Genomic DNA, 22,559 nt, shown 5'->3' on the forward strand with positions numbered 1-22,559 from the left:
GGAAGAGGCAGCTCAGACAGAGAAGGGAACACCAAGTAGAGGATGTCGGGAGGACCCATTCAGGTTGGAAGATGCGAGCTGAAAGTAGACTATAGACCAAACATGAAGGCCACTCAATACCTCTATTGCAAACAATAACACCCAAAAGGAGAGAACAAAAGGGAATGCCCTGCTGCAGAGGCAGGGTGGGGTGGTGGGAGATGGAGTGGGTGGTGGGAGGGATATTGGAATCATTGGTGGAGGTGAATGGGCACTGGTGGAGGGATGGGTAAGCGATCACTGTATGAGTGAAATGCAAACACAAAAGTTCATAAGTTTGTAACTGTACATCCCAGTGATTCTCTAATTAAAAAATTTTTAAAAAGAAGGAATGTAGCGTCTTTATTTCTTGTTTGTTTGGGGGCTACACCCAGTGATGCCCAGGGCTTACTCCTGGCTCTGCACTCCAGAATTACTCTTGGTGGTGGCTCAGGGGACCACATGGGATGCCGGGGATGGGACCCAGGTCAGTCGTGTGCGAGGAAAACGCTCTACCTGCTGTTCCTATCATTCCGGCCCCAGAATGTGGGCTCCCAGTGGTGAATTCAGACCCACTGGAATGGGCAGGTAGGAGGTCATGAAGGAGAGGCCAGCTCTCGGGGGACGAGGACTGTGCTGCCCGTTAGTGCTGCCGAGCACCCCCAGCCACAGGGGAATGGGGTGCAGTGTCATGGACGCTCAGATTTTCCAAGAGAAACGGGAAATCGTGATTTGTGGGCGGAGAGTCCCCATGTCCCCCCAGCCCCCACTCCCCCCATGCTGGGGAGCATCCCCTTTGGCTGCCACCCCTGCCCAGGACGCTCTGGCTCCCAGGCAGCCAGGGCCAGCAGGCCAGGAGCCCAGAGGCGGGTCCGCGATGGCCACACTTACTCAGCTCCGAGATGCTGCCCACGCAGGTGGCCAGGAGAGACTGCTCCAGGGTCCGCAGCTCCATCTGGGCGTACGCATCGGCCCGCTCGTCGTGGCCCAGGGACCCTCCGTTGTAGGGGCTGAAGTAGGCGGGGAGGGAGAGGACACCTGTGGGGGAAGCAAAGCCGACAGGTCATCCAAAGAAGAACACCAAGCTTCAGTGCTCAGCCCTGCCCCGTGCCCTGGGCAGGTCTCAAAGGTCCCCCGAGGGCAGCTGACCGTGAGTCCAAAATGCAGAGGGGCCCACTTGGCCAGGAGGCTTTTAAAAAATTATTGTTTTGCCTTTTGGGCCACACCTGTGTGTTAAAGGGATCACTCCTGGCTGTGTGCTCAGGGGTCACTCCTGGCTCTGTGCTCTGGGATCACTCCTGGCTCTGTGCTCAGGGGTCACTCCTGGCTGAGTGTTCAGGGGTCACTCCTGGCTCTGTGCTCAGGGGTCACTCGTGGCAGTGTTCAGGGGTCACTCCTGGCAGTGTTCAGGGATCAAACTGGAACCAGCTGTGTCAAAGCAAGTGCCTGCATCCCAGTCCTTCTCTCTGGCACAACAAGGTGATTCTGGGCAAGTGGAGACAAACCAGGAAGCAGATGACACAGCCAGGGTGATACAAGGATTCGCTTAATCCCTTTCCCCTCTGGGTTTGTTTTTCGGGGGTGTGTGTGGGGGGGGACTGGGGTAGGGGTGGGTGTCCCCTGGCTGGCAGTTCAAGGCAAGGCCCCAAGGGTGCAGCATTGCTCAGTTCATGCTGATTCACCCCAGCGGGGCTGGAGGGGGGTGGGGGGCCCTCCAGGCTGTACCCGGAGCTGCTGGGGGAACCCCATGGGGTTGGGACTGAAGGAGGCTGGACTCTCTTACCCCTGCATTCTCTCTCCACCCACAGAATACTGACAGCACTGCGTTCACCCAGGGGCCACCCTACACTCAGGCTGCGCGTTCGGGTGTCACAGGGAGACCTGGTTTGTCTCTGGTCTCTGGGGAGCTTCTTGGGGGACACAAACGTCGGTGCTGCCCGCTATGTAGAGGACAGCACTGCCCCCCCCTCAATCCTCTCCCAGGCACACGCTGCCCCGGCGGCTCCTTCCAGAGGAGGACGGGAGCAGGCCCCGAGAGAGAGGGGGGCCGGGCGCCGGCCCAGCACAATTGGTGTTTCTCATTAGCACGCGTCCCGCGGCCGAGCGGGGCCGTCTGATCCCAGCCTGGAGGGGCAGCCGCCACATTTCTCCCACGCTCTGTGTGGCTTCCTAGAAAGCACCCGAAAGGCAAAAGCAGACGGGCGCAAACAACGTTGGCTGATTTATTTATTTTTTAACCAGGCTGTGCCCAGGGCTTACTGCTGGCTCTGTGGTCAGGGATTACTCCTGGCAGGGCTCGGGGGACCTAGGGGGTGCCGGGGACTATGCAGGGTGGTCACCCTACCTACTTCAGCTGGGTTATGTGGTTCCTTAAGAGTTTCAAATCCCGGGGGCTGGAGCAATAGCACAGCGGGTAGGGCGTTTGCCTTGCACGCGGCCGACCTGGGTTTGATTCCCAGCATCCTATATGGTCCCCTGAGCACCGCCAGGAGTCATTCCTGAGTGCATGAGCCAGGAGTAACCCCTGTGCAGATGCCCACTTAGGTTAACTGAACAAAACTCCCACTCAGCAGAGTTTTCTTCAAGCCTCTCCCTTCATTTTAGTATTATTATTTTTTTCCCTCCTGAAGAAAAATATCCACAGGCTATCTGCCCCCTTTTGGAGAACACAAACTCTTAGAGTCAATGGGAGGGCCCCTGGGATGATGCAACCCCCAGACGCAGAATTCCCTGTCTTGGATGAGGAGTGGACAGAGACGAGGGGACGTGGCCTCTCATCTCTGTGCCTCTGTTTCCTCATGTGCCCAGGAGAGATAGCAAAAGTGCCTGCTTGGTGTGGAGCCGTGAGGCTGCACGAAGCTGGTGGGTGCTTGGAGTGGTGAGGAATCTGGAATGTTCTCTGGAACGCTGTTGCTGTGGTTCTCACAGTGTACTGAGAAGCCAGGTCAGACCTACACAGTCCCCGCAACAGTCAGTGCTGTGGGCACCACCGACTCCATCCAAGACTCTGGGGAGGGGCCGGAGCAATAGATAGCAGGAAGGGTGTTTGCTTTGGAGGCGGCCGACCCCAGTTCAATCCTCGGCATCCTATATGGTCCCCCGAGCACTGCCAGGAGTAATTCCTGAGTATAGAGCCAGGAATAACCCCTGAGCATCACTGGGAGTGACCCAAAAAGCAAAAAAGCACCCCTCCCAAAAAACCCACAAAAACAAAAACCCCAAAACCCCCAAACAAACAAACAAAAGAAACCACTGGGGAAACCAGTGCAGAGGTTTTAAGAAATGTAACTAAGCGGGACCCGAGAGAGAGGACAAGGGCTAAGGCACTGGCGTTGCACGCAGCCCAGCCTGTTCCAAGCCCAGCTCCGCTCTCTCCATCAGGAGTCACCCCTCAGCACAGAGCCAGGAGTAAGCCCAAAGCACTTCCCAGGGGTGGCCCCCAAACCAAAAACAAAATAAAAACTCAGAGAGGGACCCTCTGCCAGGAACGCCAAGGCAGTGTGATGTGGCCCCCCGAGAACAGCCGGGGTGGACGCCCACGCGAGCACTCCCCCAGGCAGAAAAGGAGAAAAGAGCCCAGTGACAGTGAGGAGGGCACTGTGCCTGGGTCAGGCGCCCCCCTCCCCAGACCCAGGGCCAGGGGCTCACTGTGTAGCCCGCCAGGCCGGCCTGATGTGGAGAGCAGTGCTGGGGACCCCGCAGCTTCTATGGACACTCAGCCCTGGGGACTCATCCCGGGGCCAACACCCCGGTGCGTCCTGCTGCCCAGATCGTGGCCTCGGTAGGTTCAGCGAATGGTCAGCCCTGCCCTTCCCCTGAACCCAGCCTCCCTTCCCTCCCCGGGTGGCACGGCCCGTCCCACCACATCCGGAGCTGACACTCGGCAGAGTGCCTCATCAAAGCACTTCCTCTGAGCTCTGCTTCCAGGGGAGGTGGAGGAGGGCACCCAGCCCCCCTTCCCACACACACCCTTTCCCCCCCTAAGGAGAGAACCCTGGTGCCCAAAGCAGAAACTCTCCCTGACAGCTGAGTGTCCAAGCACAGTGGGTCAGAGCGGGTTGTGAGCCAGAAAACGCGGGCAGCAGAGAAACCCTCCTTCATGGCCTCCCCAACTGCCCACTGCTCCGAGACCCACAGACAGCCCAGTGGGGTGGGATGGGGGGAGGCAGGAGCGTCTCAATGCCGCCTAGAGCAAGGCAGGCCTCTCCCCCATTCTCGGCTCTGAAGCTGCAGCCCCCGGGGTTCTGTGTGGATCAAACTGAAGGGGCTTGGGAAACGCAGCCGATCTGTCCGAGGATCCCCAGCGGGAATGGTGCCGAGGGGATTTGGACTGAGTTCCTGGCAGTGCCATGGTTAACAGCGCTCCATCCTGGGGCCTCAGCCACCCAATAGGGCCTTCACTTCATTCTGTGCCAAGAGTCATTACGAGCCTATTGTTAATAGCAGTGATTGATAGCATTACAGCTTTTCCAGAGGCCCTTTGGCTTTTATGAGACTTTTTTTTTTTTTTAAACAGGGAGTCATTTATTCTTCTTGGGGGACAGGGTGGGGTGGGGGTTGGGCAATCATGATCAATGATGACCACAGCGGCTTTTATTACGGGTGACCCTGCATGAGGTACTTACGCACAAGGTCACCTCTAGCCTCCCTGCATGAGGAACTAGTCACACCCATCGGGCACAGAAGAGAAAACCAAGACTCTTCCCCCCCAGAGTGAAGCAACTTGCCCAAGGCTATTACGAAGGATACGGAACTGTACTGGAGCTAGAATTTTATTTCATTTCCTTTTATTTTTAGTCTTGCCACCTTCTTCGGTTCATTGAGGCGGATAAATAGGGTTACGACTCATTTTTAACCGCTGTGTTAACTAACAATCCACTTTAAGGATAAACCATGTTAGGTGCAGATAGTACAGTGGGTAGGTAGGACACGTGCCTTGCATGCAACCCAGTCTTGGTTTGATCCCCGGCACCCCATATGGTCTCCTGGGTTCAGTCCTAAACCAGGAGTAATCCCTGAGTGCAGAACCAGGAGTAAACCCTGAACATTTCCTGGTATGACCCCAAAACAAAAGCAAGAGAATAAACTATGCTTTATTCATCCATTCCCCTGCCCTAAGGCAGTTAAGTTACTTCCATTTTTCCCCCTTGTATTACCCATTTGTGCATATGTGTGTGTCGGGGGTAGGGGGGGAGTGGGAGGGTAGGGGCACACCCAGTAGCGCTGGGGATTGAATCTGGAGCTCCTGCCTGTAGAATGTAACACTGAGGTATCTCCCCATGGGTTAGAATTTCCGTCTCCCAGGGCCAGAGTGATAGCACAGCAGATAGGGTGTTTGCCTTGCATCTGACTGATCCGGGTTCAATCCATGGCATCCCTGGTCCATCCCAGCCTGCCAGGAATGATCCCTGAGTACAGAGCCTGGAGTAAGTCCTAAGCACTGCTGGATGTAGCCCCCAAACAAAACAGCCTTTTGGATCACACTTGGTGATGCTCAGGAACTACTCCGGGCAGTGCCTGGGGGACCCTATGGGGTGTGGGAGATGGAACCTGGGTCGGCCACGTGCTAGGCTAGCACCTCACCCGCTATACTATCACTGCCCCTTCCGCCACTCCTGCATCCCCCCAAAGAACTTTAATCTCTCTTTCTAACTCTTCTCCCCCTGTCTCTCTTTCAGGACTGAACCCAGGGCTTCCTCGCCGAGCAGACTGGCTACCAGTCACCCCCATTTTCCGCCCGTCATTCCAAACTCTTCACTCTCCAGCTCTTGAAAACGACCTAGCTATATGCTTTGTCTCAACAGCACTAGGAGAGGTGCAAGAGAAGGTGCTCCATTCTGTTTGGATCTGGGATTTGATCAGAGGAAATAGCTTGACCCAGAGAAGAACATGACCCTTTCTTTCCTTGGGTTTCCGGACACCTCCTGGGGGCAGCGGGCCTCCCCCGAAGGTCCACAGATGGAAGTTCTCTCTCCTTCCCTCCCACCCTGCCAGCCTGCAGCTCCACAGCTGCCCTTCCAAGCTTGCCCCTCAGTCTGTCTGAAATCCTCCTCTCTCACTTCAGCCTGTGCCTCAGCATTGTCAATGGAGATGGGGGATCATTCGCCTTTTACTGTCTCGACACCTTTTCCCCACAACAAATCCCCAGCGTTGGGGTCTGGCATAGGGCAAGATCCTCCTGAAAGAAGGATTTGCAAAGAAATGAAAGGAGGGTGCCTCCCAACTCCCCCTTGCCATTTAGTAAAATCCTGGAGGAGGGGGAAAAAAGAAAACGGTTTCTTTCTGCAAGTATGGGAAAGAAAGCCCGCAGGAACGTCTCCCTTAATTCCTTTATTAAGTTAATGATGACCCAAGTCAATCCCCCTGAAACTCTGTAAAGGTTACAAAGAAAACCCCCATGTGCCTCGCTCACATATTGCTGGGAACTGGAGACGGAGTGTGAAGCGGGACTCGGTCCCCAGGGCTGTGAAGTCAGCATTTCTGTGGAAGCCGGGTGTTGCCCGTGTGTCCTGAATGTGTTTGAACTGTGCGACGCCTGCCCGTTTCTCAAACTGAATGCGGAAGTCGAATCTTCTATCACTCAACTTTTCTCAGTCTGCTTGCCCAGCCCTTGAGTCTCAGAACTCGGCCATCTCCCCTTTGAGCCCAGTGCCATGTCCATCCGTCCATTTGTCCACCCAGTTGCCCAACGAGACCTCTGAGTCATCTTATCCATTTTCCTCTCCCCTTCACCACACACCTCCAAGCCCTGCTGAGTGACCAGTGAAATATCTCCAAACTTAGGGCCAGAGCCATCATACGTAAGCAAGGGTGCCTGCCTTGCCTATCTATGGATGACCCGGGTTCGATACCCAGCATACCATATGGTCTCCTGAGCACCAGCTGTGATTTTGAGCATACCCAGATGTGGCCTCAAAATTATAAATAAATAAATAAATAAATAAATAAATCTCCAAACTCTGTGCCGCCCCAGCTCAGGCCACTCCCTTCCCTCATGGGGGCACTGTAGCAGCCCCTTGGCCCTGTCCCTGCTCCCCCAAATGTGTCCAAGTTCCTCTGGCTCTGTGCTTCCAGGGCCCCCAGCCCACACTACTGAAGAAGGTCAAACTTCTTTCTGCAAGTAAGGCTAAGTGATATTTTGCCTCTTCTGTTTTGTGACCACATCTAATTTCTTCTGGCTCTGCGCTCAGGAATTACTCCTGGTGGTGCTCGGAGGACCATATGGGATGGTAGGTATTGAACCCAGGTCGGCTGCTTGCAAGGCAACTGCCCATGTGCTGTGTGCTGTGCTATCTTCCCAGCCCCCGGAACAGCTCTGCCCCCGATCCCCGTTGCCCGATCCCTGTCTGGCCCCAGGCCACAGTCCTCTTCTAAGCCAGCACCAGGCTGGAAGCTCTGGACTGCAGAACTGGCCTCTCCGAGCTGAGGCTTCTCGGAGCAGGGCTTGGGTTACGGGGTGGGGAAGACGGGGGTGGTGTTCGTTCTCTCTGCCAACCGCTGGGCCCCAGGGCTTCTGGATTGTCCAGCCCCAGGTACCCACTACCAGCTGGCCCCTGACTGTGCTCGAGTTCTAAAGTGTGTCCCGCTAAACCTTTCCCCCACCGTTCCTCCCACCATCTCCCTTCTGAACTACGACTGGTGGGAACCAGTAGACCGGGCATGGCTGTTTCCTCGGGTTTAACTTCTCCCGACAGAAATGCCTCCCCGCCTTTGAAACGTAAAGAAGATACCCTTCTGTGGGTGAAAGCCGGCTGGGGTGAGAGGCCTCTTTTTCCGATCGGTCGTTAAAAAGCTCTCAAGACGGTACCTTCCCTGTCTCTCTAGCTCAACGACTATAACCCAGCACTCTCGCCACACTTGTAAATGTTCTTTGAGGAGGCACTGTGGCTAGGTGGGCCCTGCTTCCCTGTCGAGGGTGCCGTCGAGGCGGCCCGCCCTCTCATGTCTGGGGAGGGGAAAGTTGCTCGTAAAGACAGCAGAGCCTGCTGCCCGTGCTCTGTCTCTTTAAAAATCAAACCCCGGGCTTTATTTTTACTGCCCGGCGAGGAAACTTGGCAGAGGGCCTCGTGCCAGTTTTCTTAGGAGCTGGAAGCTTGGGTGGGGTTCAATCCATACGATTCTCAAAATAAAAATTATATTGCCCCGCTGAATAGTTTCCAAATCACCCACATCATACGGACCTTTTTAAATTTAATTTTATTTTTTTCTTCAAAGTGTTTCCATTCTCTAATCTGGAATTTTATATGTCGTATGTGAAAATGCCCAGTTGCTGTATGGGTGTTAGTCGTATTGAGAGTGCTGAAAGGTTGAAGCAGGAACATTTAATTCTCAGGGGGAACCAGAGGGGGCCCCAGGAGGGTCGAATCTAAGAAGATCTCGTTCCAGGCCATTTCTCCTGACATTCTAACTTGACAGAGGTCGAGGGTAAGTACTGAGACCAGTGAAGCCAAAGCAGATAAGGTGGAAAGGCAGAGAGTGAAGACAAACAGGCCTGAGGGATGAGCTGTCGGTCACCCGTACAAGGACAAAATTTTGGGAGACGAGGAGGGAGAAGAGGGGGATGTGTACTCAAGTAGGAAATAGGCATAACCCGGATTAATAATTTCACATAACCTGGGATTAATTTGAATGAATAAACAGGGACCCGAGTATAAATAAAATAACTGTAGCACTGTAGCACTGTTGTCCTGTTTGTTGTTCATCAATTTGCTCGAGCAGGTACCAGTAACGTCTCCATTGTGAGACTTGTTGTTACTGTTTTTTGAATATCGAATACACCACGGGTAGCTTGCCAGGCTCTGCCGGGCGGGTGGGATACTCTTGATAGCTTGCTGGGCTCTCAGAGAGGGACAGAGGAATGAACCCAGGTCAGCCTCGTGCAAGGCAAACGCCCCACCTGCTGTGCTATAATAAAAAGTGAAATAAAAGTACAGAGGGCAGGGTACTTGCCTTTCACATGGCCGACCAGGGTTTGATCCCTGGCATCTCACATGGTCCCCTGAGCACTCCTAGGAGTCAGAGGCTAAGCACAGCCACATGTGGCCCCCAAATAAGAACAAAAATACCAGGCGGAGTAACGAACGAAGACCACATCCTGAGTAGTGGGATGGGAATGAGAGGAACCAACATTTTTGTTTGTTTGTTTTTGGAGCACACCTGGTGATGTTCAAGGCTAACTCCTGAATCTGTGCTCAGGGATTGCTCCTGGAAGAGCTCGGGGGATCATAAGGGATGCTGGGGATCAAACCCAGATGAGCTGCATGCAAGGCAAATGCCCTACCCGCTTTGTAGTATCTCTCCGGTCTAAGGGATGCACCAATATTTGAACCCACCTGAAGACACTACCGGGGAACTGGCTCCACTTGCCAAAGAGAAAACCAAGGTTTAGATGAGCCACGTACCCTGCCTGGGTCGACTGGCTCTGCTCACAGAGCCAGAAGGAGGCAGGCAAGGGCTCCCCTACCTGTCCTGGGCCCACGTGATGACGGACATGCTCCTCCCTGCCACTCACACTATCTCTCCATGCCCACCCCGGGACAGGACGCCTCCTTCCCCGCTGCCCAGGCCATTTACAGCACGGTTGCCCTTCCTCTTCGTCAAGGCCAGGAAACAAAAAGCAAACACAACTAGACTTGGCCTAGGCTCTGGCTACTGGCTCCCACTGGCGAAGTTACCAGAACTGAGCCAAAGGTGGTGTTGGGTGAAGTCAGGCTGGGGAGCCAAGAGCTGAGCCCTCCACAGTAGGATCAGAGGCATGTCAGTGACTGTAGACCCGTAGCCCAGGGCCAGATCAAGGGCTATCATGGGGCTGGAGTGATAGTAGAGCGGGTAAGGCATTTGTTTTGCACGTGGCTGACCCAGGTTAGATTCCCAGCATCCCATATGGTTCCCCCGAGCACTGCCAGGAGTAAATCCAGAGTGTAGAGTCAGGAGTAAGCTCTGAGCACCACTGGATATGACCCAAAAAGACAAAAAAAAAAAAAAATCAAAGGCTGTCAAAGGACAACACGCTCATCGCCAACGCCTCCCATTCTATGGAAAATCAGTGAAAAGCAATACCCTGAGTGCTGGGCAGGCATTCACCTCCCCCTGGGTTTCCTGATGGTCCTGGGCCTGCTTGGGGAGGCCCTGGTTGGGGATCCGGACTTGGGCTGCCTCTTTCCCCTCGGATCCCCGACCAAGTCTTCAGGTCTGGCCAACCCAACTATCAAGAACCTCAACAAGGCGAGGATTTCAGAGGGTAAAGAGGATCCACGATCAAACACCAAGAGCCCAAGAAAGCAGGGGGCTGGATGCGGGGGGTCCCTCAAGATGGCTGCCTCCCTCCCTGGCCTTTTGGCGGGTCACCTCTTTGAGGTCCGCATTGGTTCTGCCACAGACCCAGAGAGAAGTACTTTGCCTGAGAAAGGACTAAGTGTCAGCGCGCCTGCATTGAGGTTTAATATTCAAGGGGGTGGGGGTGGGAGGGGGGGTGGGGGCCTAATCAGATGCATCTGCTCACTGCCACTTCCCCTTTTTGCAGGAGAGTAAAACAAAGCCAGAGTCACCAAGGGGATCCATTTCAGGAAATTAAACCTAAAGGTGAACTCTAGAGAAAAACAGCAACAGTCACCACATTGGCTGGGTGGGGCAGACATCTCACTCGTGAAGGACGGAAGGAGCTTCTCACGTAGAATGAGATCTCTAAAACCCGGCAAGAGATTCTGGGTGGCCCCTTTCCAAAGAGCTGAGGTAGTGTATCAGGAGCCTGCGTGACCCAGGGAGCATGTGAAGGGAAGAAATTCTACCCTGCCACGGTTTTGGTGACTGACATGCTGCCTCTGGGCCTGGGCTGTGCTGGGCAACAAACCCAAGCCACTGTGGCAGGAAGGCAGTGTGTCTCTCTCTCACAACTCACACACACACACACACACACTCACATACACACTCATACACACACAGTCACACATTCACATACACACTCATACACATAGTCAGACATTCACTTACACGCACCCCCATACACTCACATCCATGCACACGCACACACACATGCACACACTCACTCACATAAGCATTGGCACACACACTCACAGAACTTGAGGATGGAGACAGACCAGGAGTAGTCGATAAAGTTAACACCCTAGATTACAAGCTTACCCAAAACTGACATATATGACATATATGACCACCAAGAGTGTTTCTCTCTGGGCAAGGGTTACACAAACATTTCAAACCCCCGTTTTGTTTTCCAGGGGATATGATTTACTGGGGTAGCAAACAGAGACGGACCCTGGGCCCTGGGGATATGGCTCAGGGGTCCAGCGCGTGTCTTTCTTGTGTGAGACCCCGGGCTTAGTCTTTAGCATGTACATGCTTACGTGCACACACACAAAGTGAGTGTTGAGGGAAACTCAGGGCTAGGGGATGGCAGGAAGATGTTGTGTGGAGAAGAGAGCAACAGATTGTTTCTTGTGAACAGTTACTAATCTGGTGGAAGGTTAATTATCGATTAAGTGTTTGTATAAGAAAGCAAGTGAATATATTGAAAACAACAACAAGAACAACAGCAAAGGGGCTGGCACAATAGCACAGCGGGTAGGGCATTTGCCTTGCACGCGGCTGACCTGGGTTCGATTCCCAGCATCCCATATGGTCCCCTGAGCACCGCCAGGGGTAATTCCTGAGTGCAGAGCCAGGAGTAACCCCTGTGCATCGCCAGGTGTGACCCAAAAAGCAAAAAAAAAAAAAAAAAAGAACAACAACAACAAAAGAACAACAGCAAAACAACTATCTACAATCTAATGACTCAGAAAGACCTCAGAATGGAGATGATCTGACCTGAAAGACAGTTAAAATTCTGCATAGGAGAATATTATTTATTTATTTATTTATTTATTTATTTATTTAAGTTTGGGGGCCACACCTGGCAATGCTCAGGGGTCACTCCTGGCTTTGCAACCCCTATGTCTCTGCAGGGGTGGAGAATGACCGCTCAAAACTCTCTGAGGGCTCGGGACAGCAATAGCCTCACTGAGCTCAGACCTTGGGGTCGGCAGCATCCTCCACACAGCAGTGTTCTGCCCTGCCCGATCCCTGGGGCTGCTGGCTGGTGCGCCACTCTCCGTGCTGACTTACAGAACTGTAAGTCAGCAGAAAGAGGGAGGTGACATCCACCACCACTTCACCTTACTGAGATAATGACCACTGACCCCGTGTTTGGCGTGTGCCTAAAGCTTGTGCCTGAAGCTTTGGGGACTGCCTCTCTACTTTCAGTTTTAAACAGGGCTGGGGCCGGGGAGGTGACTGCATGGCAAAGTGCACGCCTTGTCTGTGGGAGAAACCTGGGTGTGATCCCTGGGGACATGTCACAAAGGGCTGGGGTGCATGATGATGGACATGGGAATCTGGGGTTCCAACCCCAGCACCACACGGTCTCTGCAGCCCACCGGATATGGCCCCTGAAACCAAACCCATGAATAAACAAGCAAGGCCCTCTCCACCTACGGGGGGTGGCCTTTTTCACTTAGCAACCTTCCCTGGATTCTTTTCTCTTCACCTCTTACTTTCTGGCTTTTATTTGGGGGACCACACCCCGAGGTGTGGAGTGCCTGGCTCTGCACTCAGGGATCGCTCGTGGTGGGGCTCTGGGGGCCACTTGGGGTGCCGGGGACCAAACTTGGGTCAGCCACGTGCAAGGCAAGTGCCGGCCTTGCTGTACTCTCTCCAGCCCTCCCCTCATCCCTTTCCATGACATCAGAGGGGACCCCCTTCTACGATTCTAGAGTAGATAGAGCTCTCCCCACCCACCAAGTCACATCAGACCCCAGCAACCCAGCCCTGGAAGCCTCCACCTCTACCTGCCGGTGAGAAGCCTCCTCGTGGGGCCCCTGAGAGGGGCTTAGAGGTGAACCCAGGCCTGATCATACCCACCCACCTCCTTCACCTCATTTTTTTTTTTTTTGAAAATTTCTCAAGGTTTATTTGGGTCAGTTTTCCACTCTTGACAAGGTCACATTTAGCAGTTTTTTTAAAAGCCAAATATGAATATTAATCAGTGTCTTATCTACTGCTATAGCAAGGGAGCTTGTTTCAGAAAAATCTACCTAGAGTTTATTTAACAAGGACCTACTGCAAACATGCAGACACATAAGGTAACACATATTTAACAAGGACCTACTGCAAACATGCAGACACATAAGGTAACACAGCACAAGCGCACACAGCTCTGAAAGAATACATAACATACAGACCTCCAAAATGTTTTCTGTTGGCTCTTACTTGATCTAATAAAAAGTACTATGCACTGGAAAATGAAGCTAAGCCAAAAGATAGTCTTGTCAAATTGCTATATACCATGTCTAAAAGATAACTCCCCCCTTCTCCGCTCCCCTTCTTCCTCGGTGGTCCGAGGGATACTGGGAACACGGGTGGTGGAAAATGTGCAATGGTGGAGGGAGGGGTACTCAATCGTTGTACTCAAAAAGAGTTATAGAGGTAGTACAGGGGTTCAAGCACTTTCTTTATTTGCAGCTGACTTGGCTCCATCCTCCGTACCACAGATGGGGTCCTGAGCATTTCCAGGAGTGACTGCTGAGCACAGAGGCGGGAGCAGACTCTCAGCACTGCTGTTCTTCACCTCATTCTTGACTTGAAACCAGGTCTCGTCACAGCGGCAGAGAGCTGGGCTGGTGGCACTCTGGCTCGCAGAAGCCTCTGGGGTTGGTATTGGGGTACGCCGGGCACCTCCAGACCCTACCCCTGAGCCTGGCCTGAATTGCACCCAGAACGGGAGAACGGGGGAGGGGGGTGGGGGGTGGGGGGAGGCTGAAGCCTGTGCGCAGATTCCCCTGGGGGAGGTGGAGGGGGTTCCCTCGGGGAGCCCCTCCTTCCGATGTGGTCCCCGGGCCCCCACAGGCAGAGCTGTCTCTGGACTCCGCAGGCGCAAGCTGCAACTCTGGGCTGTGGCCCGAGCTTGAGCTTCTCTGTTTGTTTTACAAACTCCTACTTACGGCCTCAAATTAGGCTCATTAAAAAGCCAGCTCCCCGTGGGGCCGTAAACGTCGGGAGGACCAGCAGAGAGAGGGAGTTTAGGAGGCTGGCGTGTGAACTGCACAGTGTGGAGAGTGAATCTGCCGGTCTGAGTCGAAGCCCCTTCCCGAAGCTGCAAGGCAGAGTCAGTGCTGGCAGTGCCCTGGACAGCTGGGCGGGGTGGGTGGACCCTTCCCCACACAGCCCTGGGAATAAGGGCGCGCCCCCCCCGCCCCGTCTCCCCACATTAGGCTTGTCTCCCTTCTCTATTGCAAGAGCCCCGACTCCATTTACTGCCCCCTGCAGAGGCTGCTGCCGATACAACACAGCCCTTCATTCTTCCTTCAGCTTCATCTCGACTTTTCTAAGGGGGCTTCTCCGGCCTGGGTGGACCCCCCTCCCCCTTCGTCCCCGCCCCCTGCAGCGTGTAGCTCCACTGTTCTTGCTATGTAGCTCTTTCTCCGGGCGAAGCCTAGGGGAGGCCCGTTCCATCTCCTTTCTCTTTTCCCCAGTCGGCGACCAGTCAGTACGCCCCGAATCACAGAGGCTGCAGCAACATCGCCAGAGAGCTCCATCCCACCCCCACTCCCTCCCCCCAGACCGCCACTGTCACAGATGGTGAAAGGGAGAGACTTGACATCTGTTAAGCTCCTGGACCTGGTTTCAGAAGGCCACTCTCTTGTCCAGAGTTCAACAAACACTCACACACACACACACACACACACACACACACACACACACACACCCCACATCTCTCCCACCCTGTACCCTTAAAGAAACTTGGGACATCTCCCCTCTTATTGGAATCGCCTATTTCTCTCCCCAATACCTCTGACCAATACCTTGGACGCTGGGCACCCCTGCACAACACCAGCCGTGGCCATCTGCAGCCACAAACAATCCCATTGACCATAAACTTGGTTCTCCTAACAGAGCTCAGGGGAGCTCCAGCTTAGACGGGGCAAGCCTGTCTTCCACTCCCTGGGCCCCCTGCCACGGGGTGCGCCCACACCTCCTGCACAGTTTCCTCCTGGACCTTTGCCCCATCTTCCTCAGCCTGGGGGCGCAGACGCAGGCCCCCACGGAGACCTGCTGTGTGTGTGCATCCTAGTTCCCAAGCTAAGGGGCTCCTCCTTCCGGATCCTGCGACACTCACTGCAGCCTCAGCGAGACTGCCCCATGCTGGGCCAGTTGCTTTCTTTGGGAGGGGGGTGTGTTGGGGGGTGGGATGTCCCCAAGTGGGACTCAGGAGGTAATTTGTGGCCAATCTGAGCACCTGGGGGGATGCAGTGCTGCTTGGGGCCATGGGGCCAGCGATCCCCAGCGATGCTCGGGGCGACATGTGCTGCCACATACCAAGCAAGTGCCCCGAGCGCTGTCCGATGGCTCCGACGCGGTCCACCCTCTTAACACCCAGTGTCTGGCCTTCGCCTCTAACCGGAGCGCAGTTAGACCTCTGGTCCTGGCTCCCACCCCTTCAGGTGTGGCCTTGGAGAAGGGACATCGTCTGCCTGGCGGTAAGAGTGGGGGTAACGTCCACTCCGGGAGCAGGAGGGAGGAGCCAGCGGGACAACTCAAATATGTCAGTTGTGCTGTGTGGGGTGTTAAGTGAGCACCTCACACAGATAAGGTGTCCTTGTCCCTGTCACTGTGCCCGGAGACTCACTGTCCGCTCGCTCCTCTCCCGGGTTCTCCCGCCGCAGGCAGGAGTCTGCCGTGAGCCTGATAATGCTTCTACTGGCCGGCCAGCTCAGGGCGGGCATCAGTCTATCCTCCCCGCCCCCCCACCACGGCCCCCCTCCACCACCTCCGCAGTTCCAAGAACATAATGATAAGAAGAAGGAAAAACCCGCAGTCCGAGAAATGGAATATTTTGAACTTGAGCCCCCGTAAAAATGAAAATGAGACGCTCTCAAATTATTAAAGCACACGGCAAGCCTGGCCTGGGCTTCAGATGCCATTCCGAGCCGGGAGGGGGAAATCCCAGAATGCCAGGCTCCTTGCAGTGCCCAGACAAGTCTGCCCGGCTGTGCGGGAGGGCAGGGGGCCCGCGGGCGCCGCAGCTCAGGCCCAGGCATGAGCGTGAGTGGAGGGAGAGAGCGTGTCGGGCTGGCCTCCATGGGACGCCATCCAAACAAGGGCTTTGGGCTGCAGAGATGACCCAGTGGGCCGAGCGCGCGCCGAGCCTTCGGAGGCCTGGGTTTGATCCCTAGCACTGCCCTGGACCCCCAGAGTGAGCCCTGGGCGCCTAAACAGACGGAACTCCCCAACAAAAGTAAAAAACACAAAAGCTGGGCTCCAGTGGGGGCCTGGGGGGAGCAAAGGTGCAGGGTGGGAGGCCTGGACCTCGTGCTGAGCTGGCCCGCTGCGGAGCCCCACTCTTGGCTCTTGGCTCTGGACTCTCCTGATCCTTTCCCTTAGCGGGGAAGAGACGGAGGGAGAGAAAGAGAGAAAAGGAGGGAAGCAGGGGTGAGAGTGAAGGGAGAAAGCGTGTTTGAAAAATAAATACACGGGCTCCACATGAGCACTGAGCAAAGAAGCCCAGCGCTCTCCCGAAAGGCACGCTGTAGAAGAAGCCGCTGCCTGCCTGCCTGCCTGGCTTTGATTTCTTTAAATAAACACGGGAAATGGCCTGGCGGGGGGAGCTGTCACTCTGCCCTGCCCCCCCCCCATGCCATTTCTCCGATGGGTAGGACAGTGGAATGGCAGAACTCTCCTACGGGAACAGAAAGCAAAACCGAGACACCCCCCCAACCCACGTCACAGACCCACCTCCTCAGGGAGCCACTGCAGGCCAGGAGGACAAGGAGGGGGAGCTGAGGTCAAAACCAAGTGCCCCAAGGTCCCCAGAATGGCGCTTGCATTTTACCCTAAGAACAGAAATGCACAGAGAGAAATGCACAGAGAGATTAATCTCTCAGGCGTGTACCTGAGAGATTAAGCTACTTGCCCAAGAACACGCAGAGGGACTCACACTGTCTATCGTTCGATGACAGGGATTCTGAGCTAAGCATCCACATGTCAAAAATGGCTGGTTTGGGGCTGGAGCAATAGCACAGCGGGTAGGGTGTTTGCCTTGCACGCGGCCAACCTGGGTTCGATTCCCAGCATCCCATATGGTCCCCTGAGCACCGCCAGGAGTAATTCCTGAGCACAGAGCCAGGAGCAACCCCTGTGCATCGCTGGGTGTGACCCAAAAAGAAAAAAAAAATGGCTGTTTTTGTGTGTGTGGCAGGGGGCAGTGGGGGCAGGGTGTGTGTGGAAGGGCTTGGGTCACACTGGTGGTGCTCAGGACTTACTCCTGGAAGTGCTTGGGGACTACATGCAGTGTTGGGGCTAGAACCAGGGTGGACCACATGCAAGGCACGTACCTGAGAGGCAGATACCTGGGTGGCATGTGTGGACCTGAGAGGCGTGTACCTAAAAGGGGTCTCCTTGAGAGGCATGTACCTGAGAGGTATGCCTGAGAGGTGTGTACCTGAGAGAGGTGTACCTGAGAGGCACGTTCCTAAGAGGCATGCTCCTGAGAGGTGTGTACCTGAGAGGCATGTACCTGAGAGGCGTGTTCCTAAGAGGTATCTTCCTGAGAGGCGTGTACCTGAGAGGTGTGTACCTGAGAGAGGTGTACGAGACAGGCATGTTCCTAAGAGGTGTGTTCCTGAGAGGTGTGTACCTGACAGGCGTGTTCCTGAGAGGCATGTACCTGAGAGGTGTGTACCTGAGAGGTGTGTACCTGAGAGGTGTGTACCTGAGAGGCATGTACCTGAGAGGCGTGTTCCTGAGAGGTATGTACCTGAGAGGCATGTACCTGAGAGGTGTGTACCTGAGAGAGGTGTACCTGAGAGGTGTGTACCTGAGAGACGTGTTCCTGAGAGGTGTGTACCTGAGAGGCATGTACCTGAGAGGCGTGTTCCTGAGAGGTATGTACCTGAGAGGCATGTACCTGAGAGGTGTGTACCTGAGAGAGGTGTACCTGAGAGGTGTGTACCTGAGAGACGTGTTCCTGAGAGGCGTGTACCTGAGAGGCATGTACCTGAGAGGCATGTACCTTAGAGGCATGTACCTGAGAGGCATGTACCTGAGAGGTCTGTTCCTGAGAGGCGTGCGTCTGGGTGCTTAGCAAAACTGCCAGCTCCACGGCAGAGGAAGCAGAGCTGAGTGAGGACTGCAGGTGTTCCCCACCCAGGCGAGGGATTTCGCCCTCCTCAGGCTCTGCCCGCTGGGGAGAGGCTCCCTTTGGGGATAGGAGGATGCGTCAGGCAGAGGAGCTTCCAGAGAGAAACCAGCGGAACTATTCGTGCACCTCTGGTGGGAGGGCCAGTGGGGCGCTGGCTCCGAGAGGCGGCAGGAAAGGGGTGTCGCAAGCAGGAAGGGCCACAGCTGGTCTCTAGAACTGCAGGGCTCTTCCCTCCCCAGAGCAGACGCGGTACCCGAATGTTGGAAGACGGTGAATTCTCCAAGACTTCCCCATCAGGGAGACTTCCGGGCCACTTTCACTGATAACAAGACTGACTAGGTCTTCCGGGGGTGACGGAGGAAAGGGAGGTGCCAGGGCGGGGTCCCTCACGGGGAGGAGAGCTGTGAGTGCTCTCTCTGGTGCCTCGTGGGGCCAGCCTCCTGGGAACCCCTGGAGTGCCGGCACGGGGTCAGCCTCTCCTGACATGAGGCCGGCAGCTTGGCTCAGATTCATCTGCTAAAGGATAAAGCCAGGCTCCTTGCTCAGCGGGTGACTCCCTGCCCAGGTTACAGGGCAAGGCTATCCTCTCCTGCCAGCCGCAGAGAGCTCTGCCAGGGCAGGGGTGAGGGTCAGAGAGCCCTTTCTGTCCCCCTGAAATGTTTACACAGACAGCTGTTTGGTTATTTAGGTGGAGTCTTGGCGGGGTGGAGGTTACTACACTCATCAGTCCTCAGGGCTTACTCCTTTCTCCGTGCTCAGGGATTACTCCTAGCAGTGCTCAGGGGACCATATGTGGTGCTGGGGATTGAGCTGGGGTTTGCCACGTGCAAAGCGAGTAAGTAAGTGCCTTCCCTGCCCCTTGCACTATCCCTCTGGTCCAAAGGCAGGAGCTCATTGATCTGCCTAGCTGTGCCGTGTGTCTGGTAACGCCCCATCCCCCCAAGCCCCCCAACAGACTCCCGTGGCAGGGGTTGTCTGAGCCGGCCGAAAACACATTATGCTGCCCGATAGCTATTTTGGGGTCACCACCCTTGGGGTGCTTGGGGTGGGGGAGAATGTTATCAACAAGCAATTAATTGGACTACAACACCCGGGAAGGTATTTGACATGGAGATCTCAGTTGCCTCGTTTGTACAATAGCTGGTTTCTTCATGTTGGTGGCTCTGACGAGAATTTAAAGGTCAAATGCACGTAAAGGCCAAAGCTGGGCCTGTGAAAGACACTCTTTGTTATCAGAGGTGAGAAGCATACTTGATCTGTCAGCACAAAGAGCCACGTTCCGAGCATGTAATGACTTAAGCTTTGGTTCAATCCGCCCCACAGGAGGACTATCAGAGGGAACCGATCAAGGGCTCCCCTGTCTCTTCTGAAGAGGATTTGTCTGTCAGAGTCCTCTGGACCCCTTGGGGTGGGGATCACAGTTGTGCTGGCCACCGGACAACAGTGACTGCGAGCCACTGGCAGCACTCCTAGAAATCCCTCACTAATTGGACTCTTTGCGAAGCTGCTCCCGACCCAGGCTGTGGGGTCCACTAAAGGCACGAATTAGCTCCAGGAGGTCAGCCGTAAGCGAAGTGAACAGTGGGTGGGACCCGGGTAACAGCAAGTCAGGTAGAAGCGTGCCACCATACTGCCTTACGCAATCCTGCCAGACAGCAGAGTCCCCTTGAGAACAGTGCTCAGCAACTCAATGAAGAGAAGAGGTTCCAGAAGAAGCTACAGAGTCCCCAGAGATGCTTATTGGAGGCAGGGGGGAAGGAGAGCGGAAAAAGAGATAGACACCAGAACACAGCGGGGAGGAAGAGGAGAGAATCCAAACAATCCAAACAGGGAGAGTTTATTTCCCTTGACAGTAGAGGTCATTCACAATGGTCTCCTCCTCTGAAATTTGTGAAAGTGCATTTTGAAGTAGCTGAGAAAATATGGAAATCGTCTCCTTGTTCTGCTCTTGGGGTCAAGTTCAGCGAATTTGTGCTTTGTCTTCCCGGATTTTTTCGTGTAGGGCAGGAAACAGGGTTCCATTAAGAGTACTTTAAAATTTTATTTGTTTTATTGTCTGTTTCATGTAGCTTGGTTTGTTTTGACTTTAATTCTTGGGTCACGCCGGGGGTGTTCAGGGGCTAATCCTGGCAGGGCTCGTGGGAGCATATTGGGGCCAGGGATCTAAGTGGGTTTGGCAGCACGTAGGAAGGAACAGTCTGCCTGATACTTTCTCATTCTTTGAGAGAACTACAGTCCAGCCTTACTGATTTCTTCTTGGGAAAACTGCCATCTGCAGAAAGCATGAGGTTTTATTTTGTGCACTGGAAACTGGACCCAGGGTCTCACACAAGTAAGGAGGGTGGAGGAGAAAAGGAGGTTAAAGAGCTAGATGGAAGGGTGTTGGGGTTTTGCTCCGGTCTCCCCAAAACACAAACAAAAGGTAGAACTGGGAAGGTTGTCCTGAGTTTTCTATCATCTCCGTGGTGCAGTTTGCCTACGTGTCACACAGCTAACATATTCCTTTCACTTGGGTGTCATTTCCCTTTCATTTCCCGCAAGCCTGCCAAGTTCTGCCACACCTCTAAGCTTTTACCTGGGTTTGCTTCATTTTTTTTTTTTGGTGGGAGGATGGTTTGGTTTTTGGGTGACACCTGGCAATGCATAGGGGTTACTCCTGGCTCATGCACTCAGGAATTACTCCTGGCCATGCTCAGGGAATCCTATGGGATGCTGGGAATCGAACCCAGGTCGGCCGCGTGCAAGGCAAATGCTCTACCTGCTGTGCTATCACTCCAGCTCCTGGGTTTGCTTCTTGGTATCTTTGTTTTCTTGTAAACTCTAACCCTTTCTTCAAGACTATCTGGAAAGTCACTCCTGCCTTCCTCCGTCTTCCCAAGTTTGTTCACTGCTTCCTTGATGTCTTTACGTTTTGTGCTTTCTTTTTATAATGGCCATTACTGTGTTTACCAACAGCAGGTTGATCTCAATTGAAAATTTGTGTGTGGGGGTGGGGGGGCGCGGTGCGGGCACACAGGGAAAGCGTTGTCATTTTTGGTTTGTGTGGGGGCTACACCTGATCTTGCTCAGCGCTCACCCCTGCATCTGCGCTCAGGGTCCCTATCCGTCCTGGCTCTGCACTTAGGGATCACGGGGAATTCTGAGGGCTGAACCCAGGATGGTGCACGCAAGGCAAACACCTACTGGATTACCTCCCAGGCCCTCAAAGTGTTATCTTTATGTCGCTATTGTCTACCAGAATTATTTGGCACACAGAAAATAACACGTATTAGTTGAGTAAAAGAATGAGTGAATGGTTGGGGGCGGGGAGGCGGGGGGACACGGAGAATCCTTCCTGATTTGGGCTGGTGCAACAGATGGGGTTCAAAAAAACTGATTATGGGGTTTGGAAGATCCTGGATGGGGGGAATCCAGAGCCCTTCCCCCATCTTCAGGAGGACATTACGGAGAAGCAGAGAGGACCCTATTCTTTTTTGATCCCTTTCTTCCCCCTGATTTCATGATTCACTCCTTCAGAGGCCCGGAGGCCTAATCTCAGGAGAAGAACAAGTGATGGAGATGCGATACATGAGGTCTGGGGCAGGGAGCTGGAGGGGTCCACAAAGCCGCCCCGGGCCCTCCTCCATACTGGATGCTCTGGCACCTTCCGTGTCCTGGCCGCTGGGGTCAGCTTCCGCCGCCACCCCCCACTCCCCCCGGCAGGCCAGCTGGAATCCTCTGAGATTCGGCCTCTCTTGGTTCCACGAAGATGTTCTGGCAGCTATAATCTTTGATTCTCAAGTTTATGAGAAAGTGGACAGTACACATAAGACAAAATCATTTAGATTGGATGAGGGGAACCAGCTGCTCAGAGATATCTTTGGAAGCTGCGGCCAAGAGCAGGGGCTCTGAGGATAGATCGGATTTCTGAATCATCCCGGGCACATTACACGTACGTGTGTGTGTGTGTGTGTGTGTGTGTGTGTAAAGCTGTATTTGTGTATGTGCCCCTGTGTTTGTGTGTGTTTCCCATCTGTAACACAGAGCCGCGGTTTCCCCTCTTGCAGGAGGTTTTGAAGATTGGCTGTGTTACTGGAGACCAGCGTCAGCTTGAAATGATCGGCAGCTTTCATCATGATGACTAGAACTCTGCCTTCAGGATAATTGCCAGTTTGGGATATTCAGATTTCAAATAACTTTCCTGTAACCTCTAAATTCCTTTGCAGATTACTGAGAATCATCAGGGTGACGAGAACAGCTCTTTTGAAAAAAAAAGAGGCGTTGTCGCTTTCTGAGTGATCTTTCTGGAAATCCCAACGAGCCTCATTCAGGTGGGCTTCAGCCCGTCGAGGAGCAGCCCGCGCTCTACAAAGCC

General features: G+C 54.2%; 1 protein-coding gene across 1 annotated transcript in view; it reads right to left on the reverse strand.

Annotated features, from left to right (window-relative positions):
• ABTB2 (ankyrin repeat and BTB domain containing 2) overlaps nucleotides 1-22,559 on the reverse strand; it is a 201,334-nt gene that overhangs the window by 54,108 nt on the left and 124,667 nt on the right. Inside the window, exon 2 of the mRNA XM_055141949.1 lies at nucleotides 910-1,056. Within this exon, the coding sequence (XP_054997924.1) occupies nucleotides 910-1,056 (147 nt within the window). The remainder of the gene's footprint in view (nucleotides 1-909; nucleotides 1,057-22,559) is intronic.

This window comes from Sorex araneus, chromosome 6 (assembly GCF_027595985.1).
Source record: "Sorex araneus isolate mSorAra2 chromosome 6, mSorAra2.pri, whole genome shotgun sequence".
Taxonomy (NCBI): domain Eukaryota; kingdom Metazoa; phylum Chordata; class Mammalia; order Eulipotyphla; family Soricidae; genus Sorex; species Sorex araneus.